The following is a 26292-nucleotide window of genomic DNA, read 5'->3' as shown; positions in this document are numbered from 1 at the left end:
TTCATTAAATGGTACTATGCTAAGTGCTAGAGATACAGAGAGAAAAAAAAATGAAATAGTTCCTGACCCCCAGGAGATTCTGTTTTAACAGGAGAGACAACATATGCATAGAGAAGTATACTCAAGATGCATATAAGGTAACCTGGGACTGGAAGGCACTAACACCTGTGGAGGTGGGGTTAGGGTAAAGTGGGGAGGAGGAGGGAGCAGGAAAGACCTCTTCTGGGAAGTGGGGCCTTAGCTGAGTCATGAAAGAAATAGGGAGAGGGGAGCTAGGTGGTACAGCGGATAGAGCACCAGCCCTGGAGTGAGGAGGACCTGAGTTCAAATCCAGCCTCAGACACTTGAAACTTACTAGTTGTGGGACCCTGGGCAAGTCACTTAACCCCACTGCCTAGCCAAAAAAAAAAAAAAGAAAAGAAATGGGGTGGGGGGGGAATCCAAGAAATGGAGAGGAGGAAAGCATTCCAGGCATGGGGGGACAACCAGTACAAAGAGATGGGAGATGGAGTATCTTGTGCTCCATGAGGGGAAAGCAGGTAAACCAGTATGGCTCAGCTACAGACTGAGTAATGGGTAAGAAAAGAGGGAGGAAAGGCAGGTTGGGGAGAGTTTTAAAATACAAAAAAGGGGAGAACCTAAAGCCACTCCCTGCAGCCCTCGACAGTGTCCAACAATACTCTCTTCAAAGAGTGTCTCTCTTTCCTCCCAGGCCATGAACACCCAACAGATGGATGGGTACAAGTCTCCTCTTCCTGCCCACCAAACTGAGATTCCCAGAGACAGGATACGGGTCTCCTTCCTGGTTTCAGCCCATACAATAAGTTTGCCTCACTTCCCCTGGGCAGACACTTTCCAGCTGTGTGATCCTGGGCAAGTCACTTAAATGGGCCTTGGTTTCCTCATCTGTAAAATGAGGAGATTAGACTCAAGGGACCTACAATGTTCCTTCTAGCTCCAAAGCCAATGATCATCTCTAGTCTGATTCCTTCATGTCACAGAGTGGTAAAATGAGACCCAGAAAAAAAAAATAACTTGACCACAGTTACATAAAGAGTTAATGACAGATTTGGAGCTAGAACCCAAGTCTCCTGACTCCCAGGAAAAACACTTCCACAATATCACAAAGTCTCCTCTTTACCCTGTTGGAACAACACTAGACCTTTTTATTCCAGAGAAAGAGCCCAGCAGAAAATTCTAAAAAATTTACCTCTGGCTAGTCTGTGTATGAGGCTTTCCACGTGTCCATAACCACATTTGGAGGTGGAAGCTAGAAGGGGAGGTCCCCTGTTGGAACTCATAGAGAAAGAACTTCTATGAGTGCGCGCTCTCTCTCTCTCTGTCACACACACACACACACACACACACACACACACACACACACACACACACACACTCTCCTAGGGTGGGCACCATGCGTGGCTCAGCCCAGGTACCCCTAGGTCAAGAAAGACCATGTCTCTACTCTCCCCACCCCCTCCATTCTGGGAGCTCCCCAAGGGTGTTAGTCATGGCTCCTGCTTCTTCTGTCTGTCTATACATACCACTTTCTAGTTGCCAGTGACCACAGTTGGCCTACATCCTGCCCAGTCTATGATCTGAGAGGCAGCTTGCTCTAGTGGAAAGTCACAGAACCTGAGGGAGCTCACAGAGGGAGGGAGGAAGGAAAGAAGGAAGGAAGAGAGAGAGGGAGAAAAGAAGGGAGGGAGGAAAGAAAGAAGAAAGGAAAGTAGGGATGGGGAGAGAGAGGAAGGGAGGGAGGAAGCATTTATATAAGGCCTGCCACGTGCCAGGCACTGTGCCAAGCACTTTCTAAATATCTCATTTGATCCTCATTTGAGGATAATGAGGGAAGACAACATGCAAACAACTATGTTTATAGAAAAAATATATACAGGAGATCATCTCAGAGGAAAGGCCCTAGCAGTGAGAACTGGGGAAAGTGTCATGCAGAAGGTGAGACTTTAGCTGGGCCTAGAAGGAAGCCAGGGAAGCCGGAAGGCAGAGGTGAGGGCGGAGAGCAGTCCAGGACGGGGGGGACAGGAGACAGCAGCATGGAGGCCAGTATCACTGGACATGGGAGGAGTAAGATGCAAGAATACTGAAAAAGTAGCAAGGTCCTGGCCTATGGAGAGCCTTTTTAAAAGCCAAACAGAGGTTTTAGATTTGATCCTAGAAGTAATAAGGAGTTCCCTGAATGAGGGGGGTGTGATGTGATGAGAGTACTGGATTTGGGGGTATGAGAGAACTGGAGAGAAAGCCCCCCTCAGACACTACAAGTGGTGTGACAATGGATAAGTCACTTCACCCAAGCCTCAATTTCTTCACCTGCACAATGGGAAGAGTAAGACCTGTAGCATTGTACTTACTTCATGGGCTTTCTCTGGAGGAGCAAAGAAGAAAATGCACGCATGAGACATTTGACAGACCTCAAAGCACAAGATAAATGTCAGCCTTTGCATACCTTTCTTCCCAACCCAGTTTGGGATTCTCCAGCAGCAGAAGCCAGGGGGTCTCTGTCCAGGGCTAGACAGGAAGAACCTTAGAGGCCTGGGGGTTTCTGCCCCACCTGCCCTAGGCTGCTATGCTTCCTTAGAGCTGACCCATAGCAAGAGGTTGGGGAGAGGGAGAGCAGGGAATACTCACAGGTTCCTGAGGAGAGCAGTATCACAGATATAGGGCTGGAAAAAACCTTAGAAATCATCTCATCCAACCCCCCTCCATTTTACAGATGAGGAAAGTGAGGCCAAGAAAAATTAAGTGACTTATCTAAGATCCCACAGTTAATAAGTAACAACAGAACTGGGATTTGAACCCAGGTCCTTGGATGCCAAAGCCATCATACACTTTCCACTGTAGAATCTGATTTTCTCTCTGGTGAGGCTAAGACTCCTGCCCAGGGAGACCCTGGAGTTTCAACCAACACTGGACCTTAGAAACTATCTTCTTGTCTCCGCCAATAGCTGAGGAAAGCAAAGCCCAGAAATGAAAGGTATTCTGCTCAAGGTCACACTGGGAGCCCTCTGGGAGCTAGCTCTATGTGCTCACTATCAGTATCACCAAGTCCTGTTTCACTACACCAGTTTTTATTCATGTTTTCTTTTTTTTTTTTTTTTCATTTTTTGCTCTTTGGTGAGGCAATTGGGGTTAAGTGACTTGCCCAGGGTCACCAGCTAGTGTCAAGTGTCTGAGGCTGGATTTGAACTCAGGTCCTCCTAACTCCAAGGCCAGAGCTCTATCCACTGCTCCACCTAGCTGCCCCAACCACCCCAGTTTTCAACAACAGACATCCCAGGATCCCACATGTTTGTGCATGGATATCTGTGCACATATATGTCTGCATGCTTCTGCTGACAACTCTCCAAAGCTCTGAGCGACACCCCATCTCAGTCTCCTTTACTGGGATCATCGAGGAAAAGGTGATCGGGACCAAATCCTCTACTTGTGCCCTTGATCCCCTCTGTATTTAAAACACATTTGTTTAATTCAGTTTAGCACAGGCTCTTCTAACCTGTGTGTGGGGGCTGGTGGGGTAGCAATCACCACAGTTTGGGCTACTGGAGGGAGACCAGCAGAACCTGGTATAATGGAAAAAACAGCAGTCTTGGAGGCAGGTCTGGGCTCTGGTCTCATCTCTGCCACTCATTAGCTGTGCTTCTTTGGGCAAAGCACTTCATTTCTCTGGGCCTCAGCTTCCTCCTCTGCAAGACAGAGACAGTAATGCTCACAACTACCTACTTTGTTGTAAGGGAAGTGTGCTATGAACCCTAAAGGGGAGTTGTTGCTGTTGTTTGCTTTGTATTGGTGGTAGTGAGGGCATAGTCCAGAACCTTATCTCACACACCATGGCAATTCTGGAATACTCTCTGGGCTAATGTGACTCAGTTAGGTCTAACAGCACATTTTCCAGACTCATTTTTGCTTTTATAAAGCAATGCTGCTAGTTATCTGTCTTCCTCCTCCAAACTGTTTTACAAATGAGGTGCAATAGATAGAGCATTGGACCTCGAGTCAAGACCTGAGTCCAAATTCAGTCTCAAATACATACCAGCTGTGTGATCCTAGACAAGTCACAACCTCTATCTGTCTCAGTTTCCTCATCTTTAAAATGGGGGATAATAATAGTACCTACCTCCTAATTATCAAATGAGATAATATTTGTAAAGTAGTTTGCAAACCTTAAACCTGTATATAAATGCTAGTAGCAGCAGCAGCACTCTTAGTATTAAATTGGCTGTCTTTTCTTTCTACTGGGCATTTGCAGCCTAGGGCAGTTTCTAGTCACTTTTTAAAATTTCCTCGTTGGGGTGCTTGGTGTACACGGGTTAAACTTTTACAGGAACTGGTTCACGGTCAAAGTCAATTTCTTTGCCTTTTTCTAACACCCACTCCTCTTGTTTTGTGTATTTTAACAGCTAGGTTGAAGATTTTGCAATCATTCCCAGTATCTTCCTATCTTTGTCCCTTTTCCTAACTTGGTGTTGATTTTGACCCTTGCTCTGACTCAATGAGACAGCACTAAGTGATCACTTCCTGTCTCTCAAGATATAGTCAATTTCACTTTCTGTGACACTGTTCAGGGTTCATCATTTTCAGTGCCTTGACTCTCTCCTGGAAGAAAGCGTTAATGGTACAGAGATGTGCCAGAGGGTTCTCAGGCACCTCCACCCTCTCTTTCACTGCTCAAATCTGAGTGCCATTTTCTAACATGCTTTTATTTTTCCCCCGCCTGGCCATCTTCCACTGTCCACACTCTATTGCTTAACTTGGTTTGAAGGATCTTGTCAAATTCATCACAGAATTTCTTCATCCATTAACTGATGTTGGCACACAAGTTGGAATTAACTTCAAGCTGGTCTTTTTTAGCCATAGTCATCATGAGCACAGCAACAGGAGAATCCAAATGTCCCACAAAATGATGGTTCTCATTTCCTCTGGGTGCCTGATGAAACCAGCTCTTTGTCTCTCTCCAAGGACAGCCTGGGAGCCATATTTCCTTTCATTTAGTTACAACTTCCTTGTCGTCTGGTTTTGTTTATCACAAGAATATCAATTTTGATGTGGTTCAAATGATCTTAGAGGTATGTCATCACTGGCCATTGAACAATAATCTCTGTACCTATAGTTAAGCTGGTCTAAAAGGCTTGTGTTTTTAAAGTATCCTCTGCCATCTCTTCCTCTCCTCTGCCCCTGCCACTATAGAAGAAGAGCTTGCATAGGACTAAGGGCCATTTTTAATTTTGTTCCATGGGCTGCCATGGTGTCCAGTTCCTTAACGATGAGCTCCTTTGTACCTGGCTAGATTTGTCCCTGTACCAGTAGACTCAATCTGTCAATGAGAAGGATTTACTCAAAGATTTTCCAGCATGGTAGAACTTGTCAGAACTTATACTCCACTGGAAAAGCCTTCAAGAACCCTTCAAGAATCACCTCCACATCACGACGAGGCACAAAAGTAGGCTTCTAGGTGGTGCAGGGGATAGAGTCAGGGGGACCTGAGTTCAAATTCAACCTTGGACACTTACTAGCTGTGTGACCCTGGGCAAGTCACTTAATCCTGATTGCCTTCCCTTACCCTGCTCCAAAAAAAGTGCCAATATGGTATATAAAACAGAGTATGGCTTTTCATAAACCTATAGTCTAAGAATATAACAAACCCTCAAAAGGGTCAACACACAAGTACCTGAATTCATTTCTGTTTGCACAGTAACTCACAAAAGCAGCCACTTTCCTAAGCAGAAAACTAGTGGGCTAAAAGGGCTGACTGTTAGCTTCTCTTAGTCCTTCACCCTTCTCCCCATACTGTAGGGTAGGAGGGCAGACAGCCCTCTCAGTTATTTGAGAGTGCTGGATTTGGAGTCAGAGGAAGAGAGTTCAAATTCTGACCCTGCCAATATTATCTGGGTGACCTGAGAAAGGTAATTTAATAACTCTGGACCTCAATTTCCTCACCTATAAAGGGTTGAACTAGATGATCATTAGGGAGCATGGCATGCTGGATAGAGTGCTGGGCTTAGAGTAAGGAAGACCTGGGTTCAAATCCTGTCTCCGAACTTTAGTAGTTCTTTGACCCTAGGCAAGGCTTTGAGCCTCAGTTTCCTCATCTGTAAAGTAAGGAGATTGGACTAGAGGGCTTCTAAGGTCCCTTCCAGCTCTAAATGTGAACCTATGATCCTTTCAAGGCCTAAGATTCTGTGATCCTGACATCCCTGGATCTCGAAGGAAAGCCATAAACTAAGAAGGAAGAGACAAAGAAATATGGAGAGGTGGAGGATTTTAAAGGCAGACATTAATAAAGTACTAGGGGAGCCTGAACACTGACTCATCCAGCCCAGGGGGCCCAAGTAGACCATGAAGATCTGTATAAGGATCAGGTGCTTGAGTCCTAAATCTGGTACTCAAAAATATTAAGTGGCTCCAGACCCACCACTGCCTCCTAAATGATGTTCAAATTCCTTTGCCCAGGGCAGCTGGTGGCGCAGCGGATAGAGCACCAGCCCTGAAGTCAGGAGGACCTGAGTTCAAATGCGGCCTCAGACCAAATGCTTGACACTTACTAGCTGTGTGACCCTGGGCAAGTCACTTAACCCCAATTGACTAAAAAAAAAAATTCCTTTGCCCAGGCTAGCCCTCAAGGTCCACCAGGGTCTGGAGTTATCCTACCTTTCCAGCCTTATATAATTTTACTTTCCTCTGTACTCTATGCTCTTGTTAAACTGGTCCATTTACTATTATGCAAACATGCCATATGCCCTCTTGTTTCTTTTGCTTATAATTCCCACCTTCTTTCCTCACCCATCCTTTAAAGCTACCTCCTCCATGAAGCCTCCCCTGATGTCTCATCCTCAGTGATTTTCCCCTCTACCTCCAAACCTCACATAGCACTTTGTTCTTCAATTCTCTAATTTGATTATCATCTTAATTATGGTAATATACATTATCTGTGTTGATGTCTTATCTCCATTAAAAGATAAGCTTCACAAGGCAAATTTAACACCTTTTTTTTTTGCACACAGGACATGATTAATAAATAATTCACAAATAAAGTGATCTAGTGAACTTGATTATATCAGGGTCCAGGTATACAATGGCTGACCAACAGTGGGACTTGGACTGGTGAGGGAACCCAAGGCCTGAGGACCAGGGTGAGAAGTAAGTCTCACTCCACCACTGAAACTTCCCTGTAACACCTCCTCCCACTGCCCCAAGACTTTGGAGCCCTTCCTATCTGTGGTTGGGTGGGGGCCATGGGCCCAGAATGAACAACTGTTTTTGGTATTCTTAATCTAAACCAGAGAGGCAGTGAGCAAACGCTTGTGCCTGTCTCTCCCCACCCCTGCAGCAACCCCCCCCCCCAATTCAGCAGCCCCAGTGCTCACAGGGAATGCTTTCTAACAGGACTGGAATACAGCACAGGGATTGGGGGGGAGGGGGGGAGAGATAGTGCCAGAAGAAGCATTTCTGTACTCTGGCTCAAAACAGCCCTCCAGGAGGAGGCCAGAAGGGATTTGTTTCCAATCCAATTTAGCACCATTGTTTCAAGAGAGGGTTGGGAGGGGAGTAGGCCAGGGACAGCTGGTCCTTCCTTCTAGCTCAAGGTTCTCACACAGGAGACAAACAGCACTGGTTATCTGAGTAGGGGGTTCAATCTCCTAATCCTACTCCCTTTTCAGTCAAACATTGGGTTAGGTCTCTGCCACCCAAACCTCGCAACTCTGGGAATGGGCTATTGGAAGAGTTTCTCTTCTGTACTCTGGACAGTGGGCAGGATACCAGAGACTGATGACAGGAGAAACTGAGGCTTCTCTACCCTCAGTCTGGGCACGTGGGGGATTAGCAGAAGAAAGAAAGGGTAGTGGGAAGCTGGGAGGAACCCTGGGTGTTCAGACACTAAACAAATCATTAGGGTCACCAGTTTCAACCCCTGAGATAAAAGAACAGTCCAGCTGCTAGGAAGAGGTGTGGGAATGCACAGCCAGGGGTCCTAGCTCTGTCCTGGTTGACTCCCTAGACTATCTGCCTCTGGGTAGGCATCTGCAAAATGGGCTAGTTTTTTGGTGTGGGTGTGGGTGTGTTTTGGAGGGGGAGGAGGTTTCATGAACTTAAAAAAAAATTATTTCAATGATGCCTCTTGTCTTTATTATCACAGTCATTTTAATCTTTCCCCCAATAAGTGACCACATCTAACAATGTACACAAATTCTGCCCTAGTAGTCTCTGGCCTCTGCCATGAGGTGGGAGGTATGTCTCATTATCTGTTCTCTGGGGATTTTCATTGGTTCTTCAATTACTGAGAGTGTGACTTCCTTTTACTGATAAAAAAAAAAAGACAATCACATTCATGTGGTTGACAAGGCCGATACTAAGCTGACATCAGAGGCAAGCGAAGTAGAATGAAACAGGGATTAAAAAAAACAACTAATGGACCCAGGGAGGCTCCCTTGGGCCTACAACTGGAGGCATTGCTGGTGACTTTCCAGAATCACTCATTTTTTCCAAGACTTTGTTTCCCCAGGACCCATCCCAGACCAACACAACTGCCCCAATTGAAAGTGGATTAGACTCGGACTAACCCCCCCCCCCACAATTAGACCATCTGGATGCGCTATGACTGTCACCTGGGTCTCTCCACCCCTAATGTTCCAGTTAGAACTTATCCTGAGCCAGGGTGGAAGAATTCCTGCTTGGGCTCTGCCCAGGTGAGCCCATACTTGGGGGCTGGGGATGTGGGAAGCTGTTCAGTTTCCCCTGCTCTGTGCCCCCAGCCATACAAGCTTGCCTATCCCAAAGCCTCAGAGACCTAGCTCTGCCCTACCACCTTCACAGCATCATAGATTTTGAACCAGAAGGAATCTCAGAGGCAATCACTTGACAGATGAGTAAACTGAGATCAAAGGATCTTAAGTCATTTGCTGAAAGTCACACAGGTAAGATAGTGAGTCAGCAGGATTTGAACCCAAAGCTCTTGGGTTTTTTCCCACTGAATCACACTGTCTCTAAAGGTGTGAATCTTCAACTTTCCCCACCCATCACACACACAGAGCTCTACTGGGCATTTTACCTTTTAGGTCAATCCCATCTTGAACCTGGGCTCTGTGTACCGAGAGAGACATTGAGTCTGGAAGCAGCCCTAGGGGGTTGGTTCACCTTCCCATGTTGCATGTGAAGCAGTACTCAGGAAGACACCCTTTCCCCAACCCCACCCTCAGTGGAAAAGTCTGCCTTGTTTCGGGAGATCCTGGGAATACTTGGCCCCAGAACAGGAAACCAAGCAGCATCTCCCCAGAGCCACCTTTCCCTCCCCTTCCCCAATCCTGGGGGTCAGGGGAAGAATTCAAGGGAGAAAAACCTACTCCAAAACTTTTAGATCAGAAAATCATTTTGCTAAATCCTTCTCTTCCGGACAAAGGGCCAGCCTCTGGAGCAGTTAGGCTCCCCCAGCTCCAGGAAGCCCTGCAGGATTTCAGGGTCGGCTACAACTTGAAACTGGCTAGGGATTTCCTTTCCGTTCCCCGCCTATTTGAAAACCGATTACCCTCTTCAAACCCGGATAGATTACCAACTCCCCCCTTCTCCCTTTCCCCCTTCTTTTCTGGAAAGAAAAATCGACAAGAAAGGGGAAATTAATCAGAAACAGCTTCTGAAGTTTCCTAGTCTGCTGCTCTGTTTCCAGTCTCCCCAGCACAGTCACGGCTCGATTCTTTGAGGGATGGCTTAAGCGCTGGAGGGAAAAAGGGATGGGCCTTTGGTTTAGTGAAGAACAATCACCCAGAACCAAATGTTTGCGGTTCCTGACCCATTAACACGAATTAATGGTGTCCCAAATTTGGGAGGCTAATACGGCTCCTCCCCAAATCCACTGCCATCCCCAACCCTACTCCCTGCTCTTGGAACATCCTGTCTTCCACAAGATAAGCAGTACTAGCCGTGAGTCCCTTCCTTCATACTCAGACCCCTAGAGCCGAAAGTGACCCTGGGAGATCTATTCAAAACCTCTCGTTTTATAGGTGAGCAAAATGAAGTAACCATGGCTTCTCCAATGCGCTTCAAAACTTGGCCTTCCCCAGGAAGCCTTCTCCCACCAGCCCAACTCCCCAAGATATCTCCTTTTCCTGACCTCTCCTGGTCCTTTTGTGATATGATCACACCGGAATGGAATGTAGCACCAGAGTCCAGAGATGGTTCCCCCCAAAATAATTTCTGACTGCCACTTCAATCCAGCTACTACCATCCAGACCGGAGGGGACAGGATCAGCTGGGGATGCTAATCACACACTATTCTATTCTCTTAGCATTGTGATAATACTATGATTTCCAAGTACTCTGTAAACCTTAAAAACCACTTTTTACAAGTTTCAGTATTCTTATCAGATGCATGTTGGTCCATGGCCTTTCTTTTAGGCTTCTAGAAAAGGGCTCTAATTCCAAACCTGGCCTCCTCCATCCAGAGGAATATCCCCTCAGGGGATATCTACAGTAGGCAGCAGGCTGGAGATGGGCACCTGACCAATCACAAGAGCACTCAGGGTCCCTTCTGTGTACCCTTCCCCTGGTAGGGCCCCAGTTACGAGGCTTCTCTGGACTAGGAGAAAAGGAAAAAGGGACATAGTCACCTCCCATCACACCTAACACCACTGTGACTATGATTGTCTGCCCATGGGGTTTAGAAGCAGAACCGAAATTTTTGCCTTAGACCCCCAATCTCCTAGCAGGTACCTTCCCCCAATCCCATCCCATAGGCCCCCTTCTTCACTTTGGGGAGGGGGCCAGGGTCTGAGTCCAGGGGACTGAGGGGGAACCACACCCCTATACAACCAGCATCTTACAAATTGTCTAACAAATTATCTCTGCTGATCCACATCTGGTATGCATTTCCCTGTGGCTTTCATCAAGCCCCAGGCGACCAACTGCTCCCTCAGTCTAGCCTGACCGTCCAGATAAGTTACCCAGACAGACAGTAGAATGGACGGTCCCTCCCTTGAAAGACTCATAGACAGCTACAGCTGAAAGCGACCCTGGAGATATAGTCCCAAACTCCTCATTTTACATATGAGCAAACCGAAGCCCTCAGAGGTCAACAGACTCGCCCAACGTCACACACCTAATAAACAACAGAGCCAAGATTCAAACCCCTGACTCCAAGTCCGATGAGTTCTGTTACATCACTCCATAGGTACCAACACTACAAGAGCCCAATTGGGGATACTGCCCCTGGACCCCCACTCAGTTAACTCTGGGACCACGGTAATTAGTATCATTTTAACAAATGCCTTATCCTGGGGATGGAAGGGAACCCTGGGATGTGGGTGGGACCTGGATTACCATCCTCATTACAGATAAATAGCCTTGTCTCCCCCATCATCTCCCCTCCCCCTAGCCTGAGCTTTGGGCTGAGACTCAGAGAGAGACTTGAATAGCAAAGAAAACCCTATAATACCAGAGGAGTTGCATCTGCATAAGGTCCCCCTAGAGGGGTGTGGCCTGTATTTCAGGGAACAAAGCAGCAGAAAGGGAGGGTACTCTCCTATCCCCTCCTCCACTGTGAATCATCCAATCATACTATTTTAGAGTATAAAATCTACCCGATAGCTCTGCAAAAGAACTTCAGGTAAATTGGATTAGCAGGTTATAGGTGCCCCTACTTGGTCAAAGATCCTACTTGGCTCCAGGCCAACTCAGCGATCCCTCTCAGTGTTTGGGGAGGTCAGGTCCTTTCTGGCAGGGCTCCAGAAGCCTTTGTACCCAACCTGGAGGAGGTGGGGACTGACTAAATCTGAGGCTGAAGAGGGAAAGAGACGCTTCTGAGACGTTGTCACCCCACACCCACCCTTCTAGAGCCTGCTTAATGGCCACAGTGTTGTAACCATGCCCCTCCCCTCCCTTCTAGTTTTGGGGATAGGGGCCGCAGAGAGGAGAAAGGAGAGAAGAGGAAAAATGGTCCTTGGGTGAGGACATGTGGGGGGAGGGGGGAGGGCAGCTTTCCACCCCTAGTCCAGCCTGAATTCAAATATACTCTAGCCCCTTCTCTAAGTGGAAAGCCCTGCCCCCACAAGCTGGGCTGGAGGCCTAAGGAACCCCACTCTGTTCCCCACCCCCAGAAGCTCTGAATAACCAAAAAGAAAGGGCAGAAAGAAGGATGGAGGGAAGGTCACTGCACACAGAAAAAGCAGTTCCTCGGGAAGGGATAGGGGTGGGGGTGGGAAGGGGAGGAGAGGAATGAGAGGGGAAGTTTGCCTTTTAGGCAGGGGACCAGGGACTGGTATTCAAGTACTTGTGGGTTGTGAGCCCTACTCTCCACCAATGACCTGTTGGGTACCTGAGACTCTTTGGGCCTCTTCCCCCTATCTCTGTTCCCCTCCTCTGACCCAAGTCCCCTTCCCTAAAGGTCTCAAGGGTTGTAACTCACTGCTGTTAGAAGAGAGAGAGCCCAGGGCTATCTCTGTTGCATTCAGCCTAGTGGCTCTACCATATGGTGCCCATCCAGAAGGATTGCTCCCTGGGGGGCCATCCCCCCCCACCCGCCTCACTCAACAGCTGCCCCCTCTGAAGCTGTTCCAATTAGCCAAGGGTCACAGAGCAGAAGATTACAATGGTGACTTCAGAGCAGACAGCAGCCACAGGCGTGTGCTCAGGGGAGCACCGTTAGTCAATGTATGAGAGTCATATGTTCATACATACATACATATACTCTCCAACATGTAGACAGGCCCAAGGCATCCTCAGGTACCACATCTGCACATAGTAGCATTCACAGACAGCTGCCCCCAGAGTCAAAATTCTGCTACGTGGGCTGAATCAGGGGTAAGGAGAAATAGGGATGACCTGCAGACTACTCAATGAATCAATAAGGTCCTGATCATCAGTAAGGGCATTTAATGAGGTCACAAGTCTGCTCCCTGCAGACTAATGCATGCTGATTACTAATAAGACCCCAGTGACTATATTAATGCAATTCTCCTTCCTCCCCCTCATTAAATTTCCTGAAGTTTGGATTCCCCACGACCCTCTTGGGTCCAACCCCAATGCTGCAGGTTGTAGACAGATACACAAGATTGGCCTCCAGGGAGCTGGGGTCTTCCTACCACCTCTGCTGGAGAGTCCCACTCTGTTGGCAAAATTCTGCCCATCATCTACCCTATGGGGACATCCATACCAGGTAGACCCCTCTCAGAAAAAGGCTAAAGCAAGATGGCTATTCAAAGACAGTATAGGGCAGGAGAGAGAATCTATCAAGCAGGGAAGTAGATAAGGAGGAACTGCCGGTCAGTCCAGCTAACCCCAAGAACTCAGGTCCTGAAACTGCTCCTCTCTCTCCACCTACCTCCAGTACACTGAATGCTGCCTTTCCCCGAAGAGGCAGCTAGGTGGAGTGGTAGATATGGTTCTGGTCTCGGCAGCAGGGAGAACTGAGTTCAAATCTATCCAACGCTCATTGGGGAACCCTGGGCAAACCTCTAGACTTCATGGCCTCACTTCTCATGCAGGGCTGTTGTGAAGATCAAATGAAATACCACATATAGAGCACTTGGTAAACTTCAATATAAAGCACTATATAAATGCTAGACATTAGTATTATTACAAGGTGAAAATATCTCAAGTCTGTTGAACGCACTAAAAAAACTACACTTTTCCAACCACAAACACCGTTCCTGCCAACAAGTACATTCACACCCACATACAAATACCCCACTATGAACTCACAGACCCATATAAACACACTAAGAAAAAAAAAACAACACCCACACAACACCTTTACAGCCTCACATAGCCACAATCACACATACTCCTATTGTTCCCACTCAGACAAACACAAGCAAAACAAATTTCTTGAAGGCCCTGAAGAGATTGTCTCCATTCCCGACCTCATCTCTAACTCTGAGCCCTGGTTGTTGGCTGAGCCAGGCAGCCCGGGGCATGGTCCTGCCCCCTCACCCAAAGGACCTTCCTTCCTGGGCGGGCACCCCCGGTCCAAGGCAAGCTCCCCTTCCAAATGGCTCCCAGCAAGACAGCAGGGTGAGGCAGCCGGATTCTAAGGGCTCTTTGAAAACTGTTTTAGGGCTAAACCCTGGTATTAAGGCGCCTTTGCTCAACCCTTTCATTAGCGAAGTTCTCAATCCCCACCCAAGCTTAATACAGTCAAAACTTCTCAAAGGTCAGTAATAAGCTCTTAAATATGGGCTCCAATTAACATTCAGGCTTCCCCATAGCTTCCTGCTCTATCCTACTTCCTCCTCAGGGTGAGCAGCTATAATTATTTGCTTCAGGATTCCTGGGCAGAGAGCTAAGTAGCAAAATCCACTTTAGCTCAGGCATCTAAAGACCCTATTAGACTAGCCAAGGCTCTTGGAAATTAGGACAGCCATTGAGATTTTCTTAACTTCAGGGGGAAGAAATGACCTGGAGAGACAACAGGATTATTTCAGAATGGAACAAAGATCATTAGAGACAGGACCAACCCCTGGGGGGCCAGAGTGGTTACTGACACTGTGTTTCAATCAATAAATGAGGGCCTGGCCCAGTCCCTTCCCACTGACTGCCAGAGTTGGCAGGCTTGGATTTCTTCACTTAAACCAGCAGGATCGTGGCATAAATTTCAGATTTGTTCATCCATCCATATGGAAGAGGTAGCAACTCCTCGACCCTTCGGTGTGAGTTCCAACTATCCTCTCCTCGCTGATCTCTTCAAATTATCTCCAGTTTTATGCTAATTCTTTAAATTAAAGTGGACTGGGAGACCAGATTCCTATCCTCCCTTTCCTAATTAATTACTACCTTAGGCAAGCCACTTGACCTCTGAGCCTTAGTTTTTTCATCTGTAAAATAAGAAGGTTGGATTAGAGGGTCTCAGAGGTTCCTTACAACTCTATGGTACCATAGCTGAAATTGAATCTGCTTGATGGGGAGTGGGGAGGGAAGGAGGAGGAGGAGGAAGGTAGAGAGAATATTAGTACCTCTGGATAAAACCAGACACTTCCAGGGGAGATTTAGAGTTTGGGACTGGAAGTTCTAGTTCCAACCCTCTTTTGTTTTCGGTGTGACCTGCTAATAAACCTCCATCCCTTTTTCAGTTTCACCATCTGTAAACTGAGGGGAATTGGACCAGATGACCCCAAAAGATCCTCCCAGATCTGCCATTCTGGAGGTCTAGAATGTGTATAAAGGGCTTTGTTTCTCAGGAACCATCTCTTCATTATGCAGAGGCAATGTGGTTTTACCTACTCTACATAAAAGACTCCCCAAGAATTTGTTTTGCATGACTATACATATTTGTAGGTTTTGTTTTTCTAGCTTTCTCAATCGGTGGGGGAAGGGAAGGGAGAGACAAGAAGGAGAGAATTCACAATTGAAAGTAAATTTGAATTTAAATAAAAAAGACTCCCCAAGATAATTTTTATCAGTAACTTCAAGCAGAAATACTTATTTCCAAACTTTCAGGGCAGCCCAGGTTACCTCTGAGAACAGAGAACTGACTCTTCCCATGAACGTGTGCCACTAGGAATGCTTCGGGAAATATAGCTGTTCCCTCCTGAACAGACATACCTGCTTCCTGCAAGCTAAAAACTGTCTCCTCTGACCCCCTCTTCCTCCTAGAAGAAGTCCCGGAGAGGCCCCTGTTCAGGGACACCCCTTAAGAGATTGATTGGGCTGTGATACATGAACCAGGAACCACTAAAAAAAGGCTTCTATATCACTATCAGTATAAACTCAAGGGCTAAAGGGTTAGGGGGGAAAAAAACTACAGTCATTTATCTTGGGGGGGTGGGAAGGAAGGGAGGAAGGAGGGCAGACAATCTACAAATCAGACTGTCAGAATTGGAAGGGACCTTAAAGATCATCTGGTCCAAATTCCTCCTTGACTATAAGAGGAGACGGGAACCCAGACGGGTGACTAGCCCAGGCTCACAGAGTGAAGCAGAACTGTAATCAGGATGATCCAGAGAACTTTCTACCACCCATAGCCTCCTTCCAGCTCAGTCTGGAAAGCCCAAGAGGGAGCCTCATTGTGCCTCTCAGAGTAATTATCATCAGAAATACTTTCAACACAATTCAATTCAACAAACTTTTCTTAAGCACAGACCTAGTTCCAGGCACAGTGCATATTCAAATGTACTCATTCCTGCCCTCTAGGAGTTTACATTCAACATTGAGGAAATGGGTACAAAGCATATTCATTATCCAGGTCCACATGGAACCAGACAGTAGGGGCCAGCAGGCATCAGAGAGAAACTGGGCTGGAACTGGCATAATGGGAAGAACAGATAGACCTGGAGTCAGGAAACCTAATATTTACTGTGTGACACTAAGAAGTCAATGAACTTCTCTAAGCCTCAATTTTCTCAATCAAATCAACAATTAAGCACCTACCATGTGTCAGGTACTATGCTAAGTTCTGGAGATACAAACATTAAAAAGAAAAGAAACAATCTTTACTCCCAAGATGCTTGTATTCTCATCCGTAAAATGGAGACAATGAGAGTATATACCTCATCCGCAGGGAGTTGTTGTGAGGAAAGCATTTTGTAAATTGCAAAGTGTTAGAAATATATGAGCTACCTTTACAATTATAAATCTGATCATCAGTAAGATTGTCCAAACTCCAAAATAAATTAGAGTCAATTTAATATAGTCCTATGGTCTGACCATTCTGGAAAGTACAAGGGAAGGAAACCCCTTGGGGGGGGGGTGTGGCCCTGTCTCAGAGAGGAGATGACTATCACCTATATAAGGGGGTTTTCTGGCAGATACACTTAGAGCCCAGGATAACCAGGAGATAACAGTGATAGAGGTGGACACCGGAATGTCTACACTGTCTGAGCCTCTATCTGAGAGATCACAAGGCTTCGGTTTCCCTTCCTCCTGGAGGCATCTCCTTAATTCCACTTTCCAGCTGCCAATAACACTAAATCCTGAAGTTAATGGAGTAACCCTGTAATTGGAGCGGGGTCTCACCCAGATGCGCACGCATACACACACACACACACACACACACACACACACACACACACACACACACACACACACACACACACACACACGTTGGGCCACAACGTTCAGAACAACCAAGCCCGGCTCTAGCCCTCTCTAAACAGACAGAGAGACAGATGGATGGACCGGGACAGACACAGACACACACACACACACACACACACATCTAAACTGAAGCAGAGAAAAAGGGGAAAACCAAACTTCTGTAAGATCTATGAATGTCTGACAGTCACAGACACTCTACCTACCTCTTTCCTGTTAATTAAAACACCAGTCAACAAGCTTATCACAGAAATGGGAGCTGGAAGGAATCGTAGAAACCATCTATTGCAACCTACTCATTTTACATATAAGAAACTTGAGGCTTAGATTAGTGAAATACCCAAGGCCTCCTCACAAGTAGTAAGTGAAAGCAGATCTGGAATTCAAACCCAGGTTATCTTGATGCCAGCTCTACTCTTCTTTCTACTATACCAAGATGCCTTCTGAGTCCTTCCCAGGAAGCATTATGTCTGTGACACCACTCCTTATATTCCCCGAAAACTCTTCTCCCCTCACTGGTGGCCCAAAGCCCATAGGTTTCTAAGGCCCCAGAAGCTAAAAGGCATAGGATTTAGGATAATGTGAGTGACCTCTAGATCTGGCATTGGAAGCTAGGAAAGTGATGGGGCAAAGCCCAGGCTAGGACCAACAGCCACAGACCAGCCATTTCTGTGACATTAGTTCCAGGACCATATAAGCTCATTCACTCAATGCCGGGCCAGCTGCTTCCTCCAGCAATGGTACCTAATTTCTGCCTGTGTCAAAGGAGTCAGCAGGGGAGTTGTGGAACCCTTTCCTGCTAACTGCCTTGAGATGGTGATATTGCCCCAAGTCCCTCTTCTGGGGAAAAGGAGTCAGGGTGAGAAAAGAAAAGGGGATGCTGAAGCACTAGAAATTTGTGTACCTAAATTGTTCTCACAACACCAAGTTCATTTCTGCCCCCCAAAATAAGATCCATACTTGTAATGCCCTGATGGAGCTCGTTAGGAGTGAACAGAGAGAAGACTCATTTCCCAAACATTCCTCCCATGTCCACTTGGACCCTGAAACCCCTAGAGCTGCCTGTCTATGTGGTTCACAAAGCCTGAATCCCTGAGAGCTGGCAAACAGGGAGGGCGGCTCCCTACAGACTTAGCACAAGAGGGTAGGTCTTTAAGCTTTGTGAATCTATTCGCTTTCCCAAACACAATGTCCTTCCCTATTAGAAAGGGTTAGTTAAGACTTCCAGTCATGGGAAGACTCTCCCCTGGAGTTGCTTCCTGGTCCCAGATAAGCTACCGACAGGCCAGCAGTGAAGATACAATGAATATAGTAACATCCAAAAAGGAAGATTCACCCCCAATACAAGAGCACAGAATTACAGATCATTTAGTAAAACTCTCTCCCTTTATAACAGGAATTGTAATTAAGGCCTATAGAGATCAAGTGATTCATCCAAAGTCAAGCATCATAAGTGGCAGACCCCCCCCCATTCAGTGCCCATTCTACTGCACTATTCCCCAAGTTCCACTCAAGAAAACTGAGTAAGTGTGCCTGTTAGAGGCAGCTCCTGGCCAGTCGTTTTGCCAGTTGGCACTCCAGTAGACCCTTGGCTTTCTGCATTTTGGGATTTCCTAGCTAATAGGAAACATGTTTATACCACTCCAAGATATAAAAACACCATCTCCATTCCCTACCCTCCCTAAAACTTCAGCCAGTCCCTTACCCTGACTTTAGAACCCAAAAAACTCACAAGATTGAGTTCTGGTCACCAGCTCAATATAGAAGCAAAGGAGATTTCCTTTCTGTGTCTCAAGTCTTGGTTGCCTTTCCTTAGCCACCGATTTGGTTCTCTGAGCCCAGATCTTACAGGACTCTGTTGCTGTCATGGACTTCCCCCACGACTTACTTACTCATATCCCTCTTCCCATCTTCAGTGACCTTCTCTAGGCTCCATATCAAAACTAGGGAGGTGGTGGGCTCCCGAGCCTATATCCCTACCTAATTCTCCTAAGCTACACTCTGAGCTAGTTTCTAGGGTTCAACAGCACACACATACACTCCCAACACACATATAGAAATCACTCCGCAGCCCAAATCTTCAGAGGTTGTACTGTTCCCCTGCTTTCCACAGGGGCCTAATTAGATACTGGGCCACCGTCGGCACGGACAGTTCTTCCTTCCTCCCCATGAAAGACAATCCTTTCTAGAGGACCTGGCCCGGTAGGGTGGGGTCTTGAAGGATACTATACTCTTCAGGCTATTCTCTAAAAGCCTTCGGGAACTGCTGGGACCCACTTCTCTCCAAGCTGCTAAAAGTTTCTGGGCAACACCCTCCCCACCCCCTACCTTCACTGCCAGTGACAGACCTTGAAAACTGTTTTAAGTAGCCTTAGCTACAAAGGAGACTGTGATTAGGGCTTTCCCTTTCCCAAAAAAATTAAATCGAGGGAAGGAGGGTGTCGATGTGAGGGGCAAAAGCCCTTCTGGGTGCCTGCAGGAGACTTTTCCTGAACCTACAAAAAGAAAACCGGGAGGCCTCAATTCCCTACGGAATAGAAGGATCTGGCTGGAAGGAAGAAAGCAGATCCAGGCTGGGATGGAAGAAGAATTGGACCAAAGTGAAAAGAAGTATATCAAGTTGAAGAGAAGTGGGCATCATCTCAAAGGGTTGGTCGTCTCAAAGAGGAGAGAGGAGGGGGAAAGAGTCCCAGATGGGGCGAAGCTCTCAGGGTAGCAAGGGGTCAGGAGATTCCAGCTGCCTTCAGGGGTGATTCTACCCCTAGTCAGACTCGGGCAGTCTAAGATCCCTACACCAGGCTTGCAAAGGAGCACGGCCGGGCGCTTACCTGTACCAGGCAAGTCCCTTGTTGTAGCACCTGTCGAAGAAGTGGGGCTCGGCGCCGAGCGCTCGGACGTCGGGGTGCACCCTCAGAAACTCGAGCAAGGCTCGCGTGCCACCCTTCTTCACGCCCACGATGAGCGCCTGCGGGAAGCGCCGGCTCCCGAAACTGCTGGCCAGGGGCAGCCCGCCCCCGCCGGGTGTCCCGGGGCTTCGGGGAGCCCCAGCTCCGCCGCGCTCCGTCTCGGGCTCTGAGGGTTCCTCAGATTCAGCTGCGGCTGCTGGGAGAAGGCGTCCGGGCCGCGGCGCCCGGGACGGCGGCTGCGGGGTGCGGGTGGAAGGGGGCGCGGCTGGCTGCGACGGGGGGCGGGCAGCGGCGCAGGGGCCGGACAGGCAATAGAAAAAGTAGGTGCCGAGCAGGAGCACAGAGAGCAGCAGCGGCGCGCGGGGCGGCGCGCGGAGCAGCGCCCCGAGGTGCGCCCGGAGCCCCGGCCCCGGGCCCCCCGCGCCGCTGCCTTCCCCGCCGCCGCCGCCGCTACGTCCCATGAAGCCTCGTTGCGCCCGGAGCCCGGAGCGGGGGCCGTGGAGCGCCGCGCGGGGCGTGCATCCCGGCCCTGGCCGCGCTCCCTCAGCCGGGCGTCTCGGCTTCTGCAGGGCCGCCGGCCGGCCAAGGGAGAGGCAACGGGGAGCGGGGGAGGAGAAGAGGGGAGGGGAAGGGCGGGGAGGGGCCCAGCAGCCCCCGCCCCTGCCTGCCCCGCCCCGCCCCAACCCGGCTTGAGCCCGCCCCGCCTCGCCCAGCCAGAGTGCGCTTCCCTCTCGCCACCCTCCCGCTACCTACCCAGTCCTTCTCCGCCACTGCCTCCTGGGGTAACCCCTGCTGCTTGGGGCGCAAGGAGCTGAGAACTCAGCCCCTGCCAGGTCCCGAGCGCGCTACCTCCTCCTACAGAACTGCTGCAAACCCGGGACAGTCATTAGAACACAGGCCTCGGAGACACGCGTAGATACGTGACCCAAATGAACATAGTCCAGATGTACGCCTTCCTGGGAGGACAAAAGCACACACGGGACCCTAGGCACACACGTTATGGGACTCTGGGGTACACATCCCAGGAGTACATGAGGAAACGTGAAAAGACCCTGGACACTCTTAGTGCTTTCCCCATTCCGAGAGCTGGGGATTCCCGGTCAGACTCTGCCACCCTAGTCCCTCTGCCCGGCTGGTTCCTTAAGTCCTTCACGCCCTCACCCCCTAAGGTCCTGCTCCCCGAGAATCCCGATTAACTCCTTTCCCCTCTTCCAACTCAGGCTGGGACCAAGTGGGAGGAGGGTCCTTGGAGAGCAGGAGTGGTGACAAGTTGTCATAGGTAAGTGAGTCGCCATCGACTGCTTCGAGGGGGCACAATTGGGCGGGGAGGTGCCTGTTCGCTCTCTCAGAAGGGCCTGAACGTGCCGGTGTGTAATTTTAGGAGTCCAAGTGCGAGTACAGCCTCGGGCAGAGCTGAACTCAGCTCTGGTTGCTTTCCCGGGCGCCGGAGCGGGATAGAGAAAAAGGCAAGGGCAAAGCTTCTTATGGTTTATGAGACTGCTTCTCAAAGCCGGCATCTGCCACTGGAGCCTTTCACTTGGGCTTGGATTTGGGGATTCTCCCAGAGCGGTTTTGCCTCTCCGGCCTCCTTCGGTGCTTCGTTCCCCCTCTTGTGAGCTCTCTTCTTCCCAGTCCGTGCGTGCGCGCGCGCGCACACACACGTACACACACACACACCACACACACACACACACACACACACACACTTACACACATACACACTTACACACATACACACGTACACACACACACACATTGCCACCTCTCCCGTCTCCTCCCTTCCCTCTTTCACTACCTGTCCCTGGCCCCTAATTCCTGCCTTCCCATTCTCTTTCCCCTGCCTCCTCCTTTCCCTTTTCTAGGTCTCAGACTCCCTGCCTCCTCCAGCATTCTCTCTCCGTGTTCCTAGTCTCCTGCTTCATCCTTGCTCCTTTCCCCTTCTCTCGCTTGTCTCCATCTTTATTTTCCTCCTCTCCACAGCCACCTTTCCTCCTTCCTCTACTCTCTATTCCTCTCCTTTATTAGTCCTCATCATTTCCCTCTCCTTGTGTTTCCCAACTTCCCTCACCCCTTACTTCCTTTTCCCCCTCATCCCTTTCCTCCCCATCCCTCCCCATGCCTTTTCCTCCCAGTACCATCTCCTATGTTCCCTCTTTCCCTCCTTCTTTGCCTCACCTGACTCTCCCCTCCCCCTGAGCCTCTCAGTCTCCTCCACAGCCTCCCTGTGTAAGCCATTACTTTCTTCCCCCATCTCCTGTCCCCACTTTCCTGATTGCCCCCCCTTCTCTCCCTCCCACATCTGGAAAATTTGCCCAGTGACCTGGCATGACGGGAGGTGTCTGGCTTGTGGTCTACAGCTGGGCAACCAAACTACCCCCAGGCCTCCACCTCCGGAGTCTCGTTTCCATGGCATCCCTCTCCCAGGAGCCTTTCTCCTCCCCACCACCCCCCAACTCCCCAGTGTCTGGTTGACTCTGAAAGAAGGTGCCTGGCCTACCTGTCCCCATGAGAGGGGGAGAGAGGAGAAAGAGAGAGAGAGAGAGAAGAGAGAGAGAGAGAGAGAGAGAGAGAGAGAGAGAGAGAGAGAGTGTCTCAGCAGTATGGAATGATTATCCTTTGTTTAAAACTTCAGGGTTCCACACCATAGTGGCTCTCTTCTTGGAAAAGGGCTGGTACAGAGCCATAATTAGCTGTAACTACCCAAAGACAAATTCAGTTGAGTTAGGGAAGATAGGCTCAGAGGACAGCCTTATGTTGGGCATAATTGCACTGGGAAAGGAGCAGTCTGGCCCTCACTCCACCCCATCACACACACACACACACACACACACACACACACACATGTTCTGAGAGAAGGATTCTTCACTATGGGACCCTGGCAGTAGTCCTGGCAGTTGAATTGCTCATCTGAGGACTTTAAGGCTAGGCCTGTGGGGATGAGGGTGCCAGTTTTCACCAAGGTAGGGAGAGGTGTGCTCCTCCATGTCAAAATACATTTGAGAAATGCCTTTCTGTCCCCACTCTAGTTGTGGCTTGGGACTGATGTAACTAGCTCCAGGCCGGAAACAGAGCTTTGTCTCTATGAATACTTAGTGGCCAAGTATTCAATGGGAGGTGACTTTAACTTGTACGTGGAATGGACCCAAACCTCACACTCTCTAGGAATGAATGAATGAAATGAAAAAAAAAATTAAGTGCATACTATGTATAAAGCACTGTGCTAAGTTCTAGAGATACAAACAGAAAAGCTAGACAGTCTCTGCTATCTAAGAGCTCACATTTTAATGAAGCTCTAATGAGAAACAACACACAGAAAGTTTTAGTTGCGTATTGGATGGAAAGGCTCCATGATCATTCTGGTAGAAAAGCAAAGCAGGTGGTAATGGCCTTTTTTAATGTCATTTCCACTGGGAAAAAAACCCCTATCTTTTTCTGATGTTGCATTATTTGACAGTACCAAGGATTTTAGGTGGCAAGAATTTTCTAGGTCTGTAGTAGCTGTAGTTGCTTTGGGGATAAAGGACATAGCATGCTGCAGCACCTGCAGAAAGTCTCTATAAAGGTTGATTTCTTGCTAGGGGACTGGGCTGGAAGCAGGGCCACTGGTCTGGGGATTACTGCCCTCCCCTGTTCTTGAACTCTAGGTCCTGGGCTATCTCCACTGGGGTCTGAAAGGTAATCAAGTGGTGGTCAAGATGGTGACAGTGGTTTGTCTTGTCTGACACATGCCACCTCCTATATCCTCCTCAGGGTGCCATAGTGTAGTGAGTCACCTAGGCTGGTTTAGGGTAGTAGCTGGTGAGGATGGCCTGCCCCTTCTCCATAAGGATTGCTCCCCAGATTGTAGCTGTGGGGAGTTGCTGGAAACATGGCCAGTAGTATGGGGGAGAACAGTATTTCCTGGGACTGTAGGGATTATCCACCCATCAATGGTGGTTGGTCAGTAGGTGGTATTAGTGGTGGGGAGGATGACTTGCTCCCCTTCATGATGGCTGCAGAGGCCTGGCTAAAAGCAGAACTAGTGGTTTGGGACATGGAGCTTTACTATTAGAACGACTCTTGGGCTCAAGCTTCTGAACTATCTCTGTCCATGTCTAAAGGGAGGTGGTGACTGAAGTTTTAGCAGGGGTTTGACTTGACTGACACATGGTCTCCCTCGGGGTGCTTTGCTGCTTTAGCTAGGCTGACTTCCCTGTTAGGAGCGTCCTCAGACCTCATACTCCCTACCTCCACTTAGACATGTAAAGGCATATATAAAGAAGTATCAGCAAGGAGGTGGAAGGAACCAGGTGAATTCCAGAACTGTTTGCCTAGACATTTTTATTTCTAAGAGTTTCCCCAGCATTTAGAGGGCCATCATGATATTGCTGCCCTCATAGTGGGTTCAGTGACCCTGCTAGATACTCAGAGTTACCCCCTAGTTCCTCTGCCCTGGCTAGGAAGGAATCTCTTCTTTTTACTCTTATCCCATGGAGACCAGATCAGGTTATAAATAAATAAATATGCATATGCTTATAAACACACATATGTTGTGTGGGGGAGGGTGGGTATCCTCCCACCACCAGTTGATATATTCACTGAGGTAACCAAGTGTTAATGAATTAAACAAAATATAGTACAAAGACTCTCTATGTCCCATCATCCCTTTGGAAGTGTGAATAAAATTTCCCTGATGGAATTGGAAAGGAAGCTTGCCAGAGATTGGCCATGTCCCTGATGGCCTTTAAAAAAATAAACTTGCCAGCCCTGGAGGCAGCAGAGACATTTGAGGCAGGAAGTGGCTTTGTAGAGTATGACTCCCTCCTCTTCTGGGGTGGGATGAATATTTTGCAGTAGACACATTGCATTGGGGGGGAGGGGGATGGGGGTGAGAGAGAGAGAGAGAGAGAGAGAGAGAGAGAGAGAGAGAGAGAGAGAGAGAGAGAGAGAGAGAGAATTGGGGCAAGAAAGATCTTTAAGTAACATGGCAGCAGAGAAGAGAGTCGTATGTGAATTCAAGGAGGAAATTAGCCCCAATAAATAAGAGATAAGATTTGGAGAGGAACAGTCCAGAAAGTCTGACTGAATGACCTCCCCAACAGAAATGCTGCTCCCAGAGTGGAACACCAAGAGAAGAGAAAGCATATTAGAGCCCACCAGTGCTGGAGGTACGAGTTACCTCCATAGGTCTCACCACCAGCATACTCTAAGCCTGTGCCTACTTTTCCCTTGGACAATGAGCATATTTGTGAGGGAGTATGCCCCAAGTTTATGGGGGAATATTATGGAGCTACTGTTCTTATCATGCCATCTTGATAAGTGCTTTTGCTTTGAGCTAATTGTGGCTCATTATCAAAAATAACTTCACTGAAGGCTCATAAAAACCCAACCTGCAGCCTGTGATTGCTGAGTTGGGGAAGTACTTCTAGGAAGGATATACTACATATATGTAGATAAATAGATTTAATACTCAAATATTAATAACAATAAATTAATCATAATAGATAATTTAACAAATTTATTCTGGTTGACAATAATAATGGTAAATAATAGCAAATTAATAATAATAAATGTTTAATATATTTAATACCAAACATTTATTAAGCACCTACTGAAAAGTCCTGGGCTGGGTAAATGGAGGAGATATAAAGTCCCTAAAGGACCTTGAACTTCAGAAGATCATAAGGGAATTCACGAGTTAGAGCATGCTTGTTATAGAACTCGACTAAGGTTAGAAAAGCACAGAGTTATTTGCTTTCAATTGCATCCTAACTAGAGGGGTCAATCAGGATGTACTGCCATCTCCTTTAAAAAAAACAAAACTATTTCTCTCCAACTCCTCCCTACCAAATAAAGAGTGTGTCGGGGAGGAGAGACCTAAATCCAGGTACCCTTACCACGGGAAAACAAATGGATCATTAGGACTATGGGCCACTGTCCTTTTTCCTAGACTCATTTTACAATGTCAATGGTATGGCAAAATTCAAATCCCCTAAGCCCCTGAGAAATGAACCCCTGCCATAGATATATCAAACTGCAGTCTGCAGAGCTCCCCAAGAAATTGTGGCTCCATGAAAGGATCTGGAGGCTTCCCAAGGGAAAGGTTTTCCCTCCTGAGGGAAAGCTATAGACATAGTATACCAACCCGGCTGTCAGCTAGGCCTTTGTCAAAGTCTCTTCTGACGTCCCTGTCGACAGGATGGAGAGATGTGGGCTGGATGATAGTTGTTAAGTGAATTCAGAACTGATTGAATGACTCGATCCAAAGAGCGGTGATTAGCAGATCGATGTCAACCTGGAGGGAGTAGAAAGCCCCAGGGATTTCTATCCTCGGCCCTGTGCTGTTCAAAATTTTTTATCAATAGCATGAATGAAGGCA

The 26292-nt window shown here is 48.1% G+C and overlaps 1 protein-coding gene across 1 annotated transcript in view; it reads right to left on the bottom strand.

The window, feature by feature from the left end:
- The window catches only part of HS3ST6 (heparan sulfate-glucosamine 3-sulfotransferase 6), a 35223-nt gene extending 14701 nt beyond the window's left edge, over positions 1–20522 (bottom strand). The window contains exon 1 of the mRNA XM_021006897.2: positions 19857–20522. Coding sequence (XP_020862556.1) covers positions 19857–20395 — 539 coding nt within the window. The 5' untranslated portion in view covers positions 20396–20522. The remainder of the gene's footprint in view (positions 1–19856) is intronic.
- Between the last annotated feature and the right edge of the window lie 5770 nt (positions 20523–26292).

This window comes from Phascolarctos cinereus, unplaced genomic scaffold (assembly GCF_003287225.1).
Source record: "Phascolarctos cinereus isolate Bilbo 61053 unplaced genomic scaffold, phaCin_HiC Scaffold_4;HRSCAF=312, whole genome shotgun sequence".
Taxonomy (NCBI): domain Eukaryota; kingdom Metazoa; phylum Chordata; class Mammalia; order Diprotodontia; family Phascolarctidae; genus Phascolarctos; species Phascolarctos cinereus.
The sequence above is the reverse complement of the archived record's forward strand: the minus strand, read 5'-3'. Positions and strand labels throughout refer to the sequence as shown.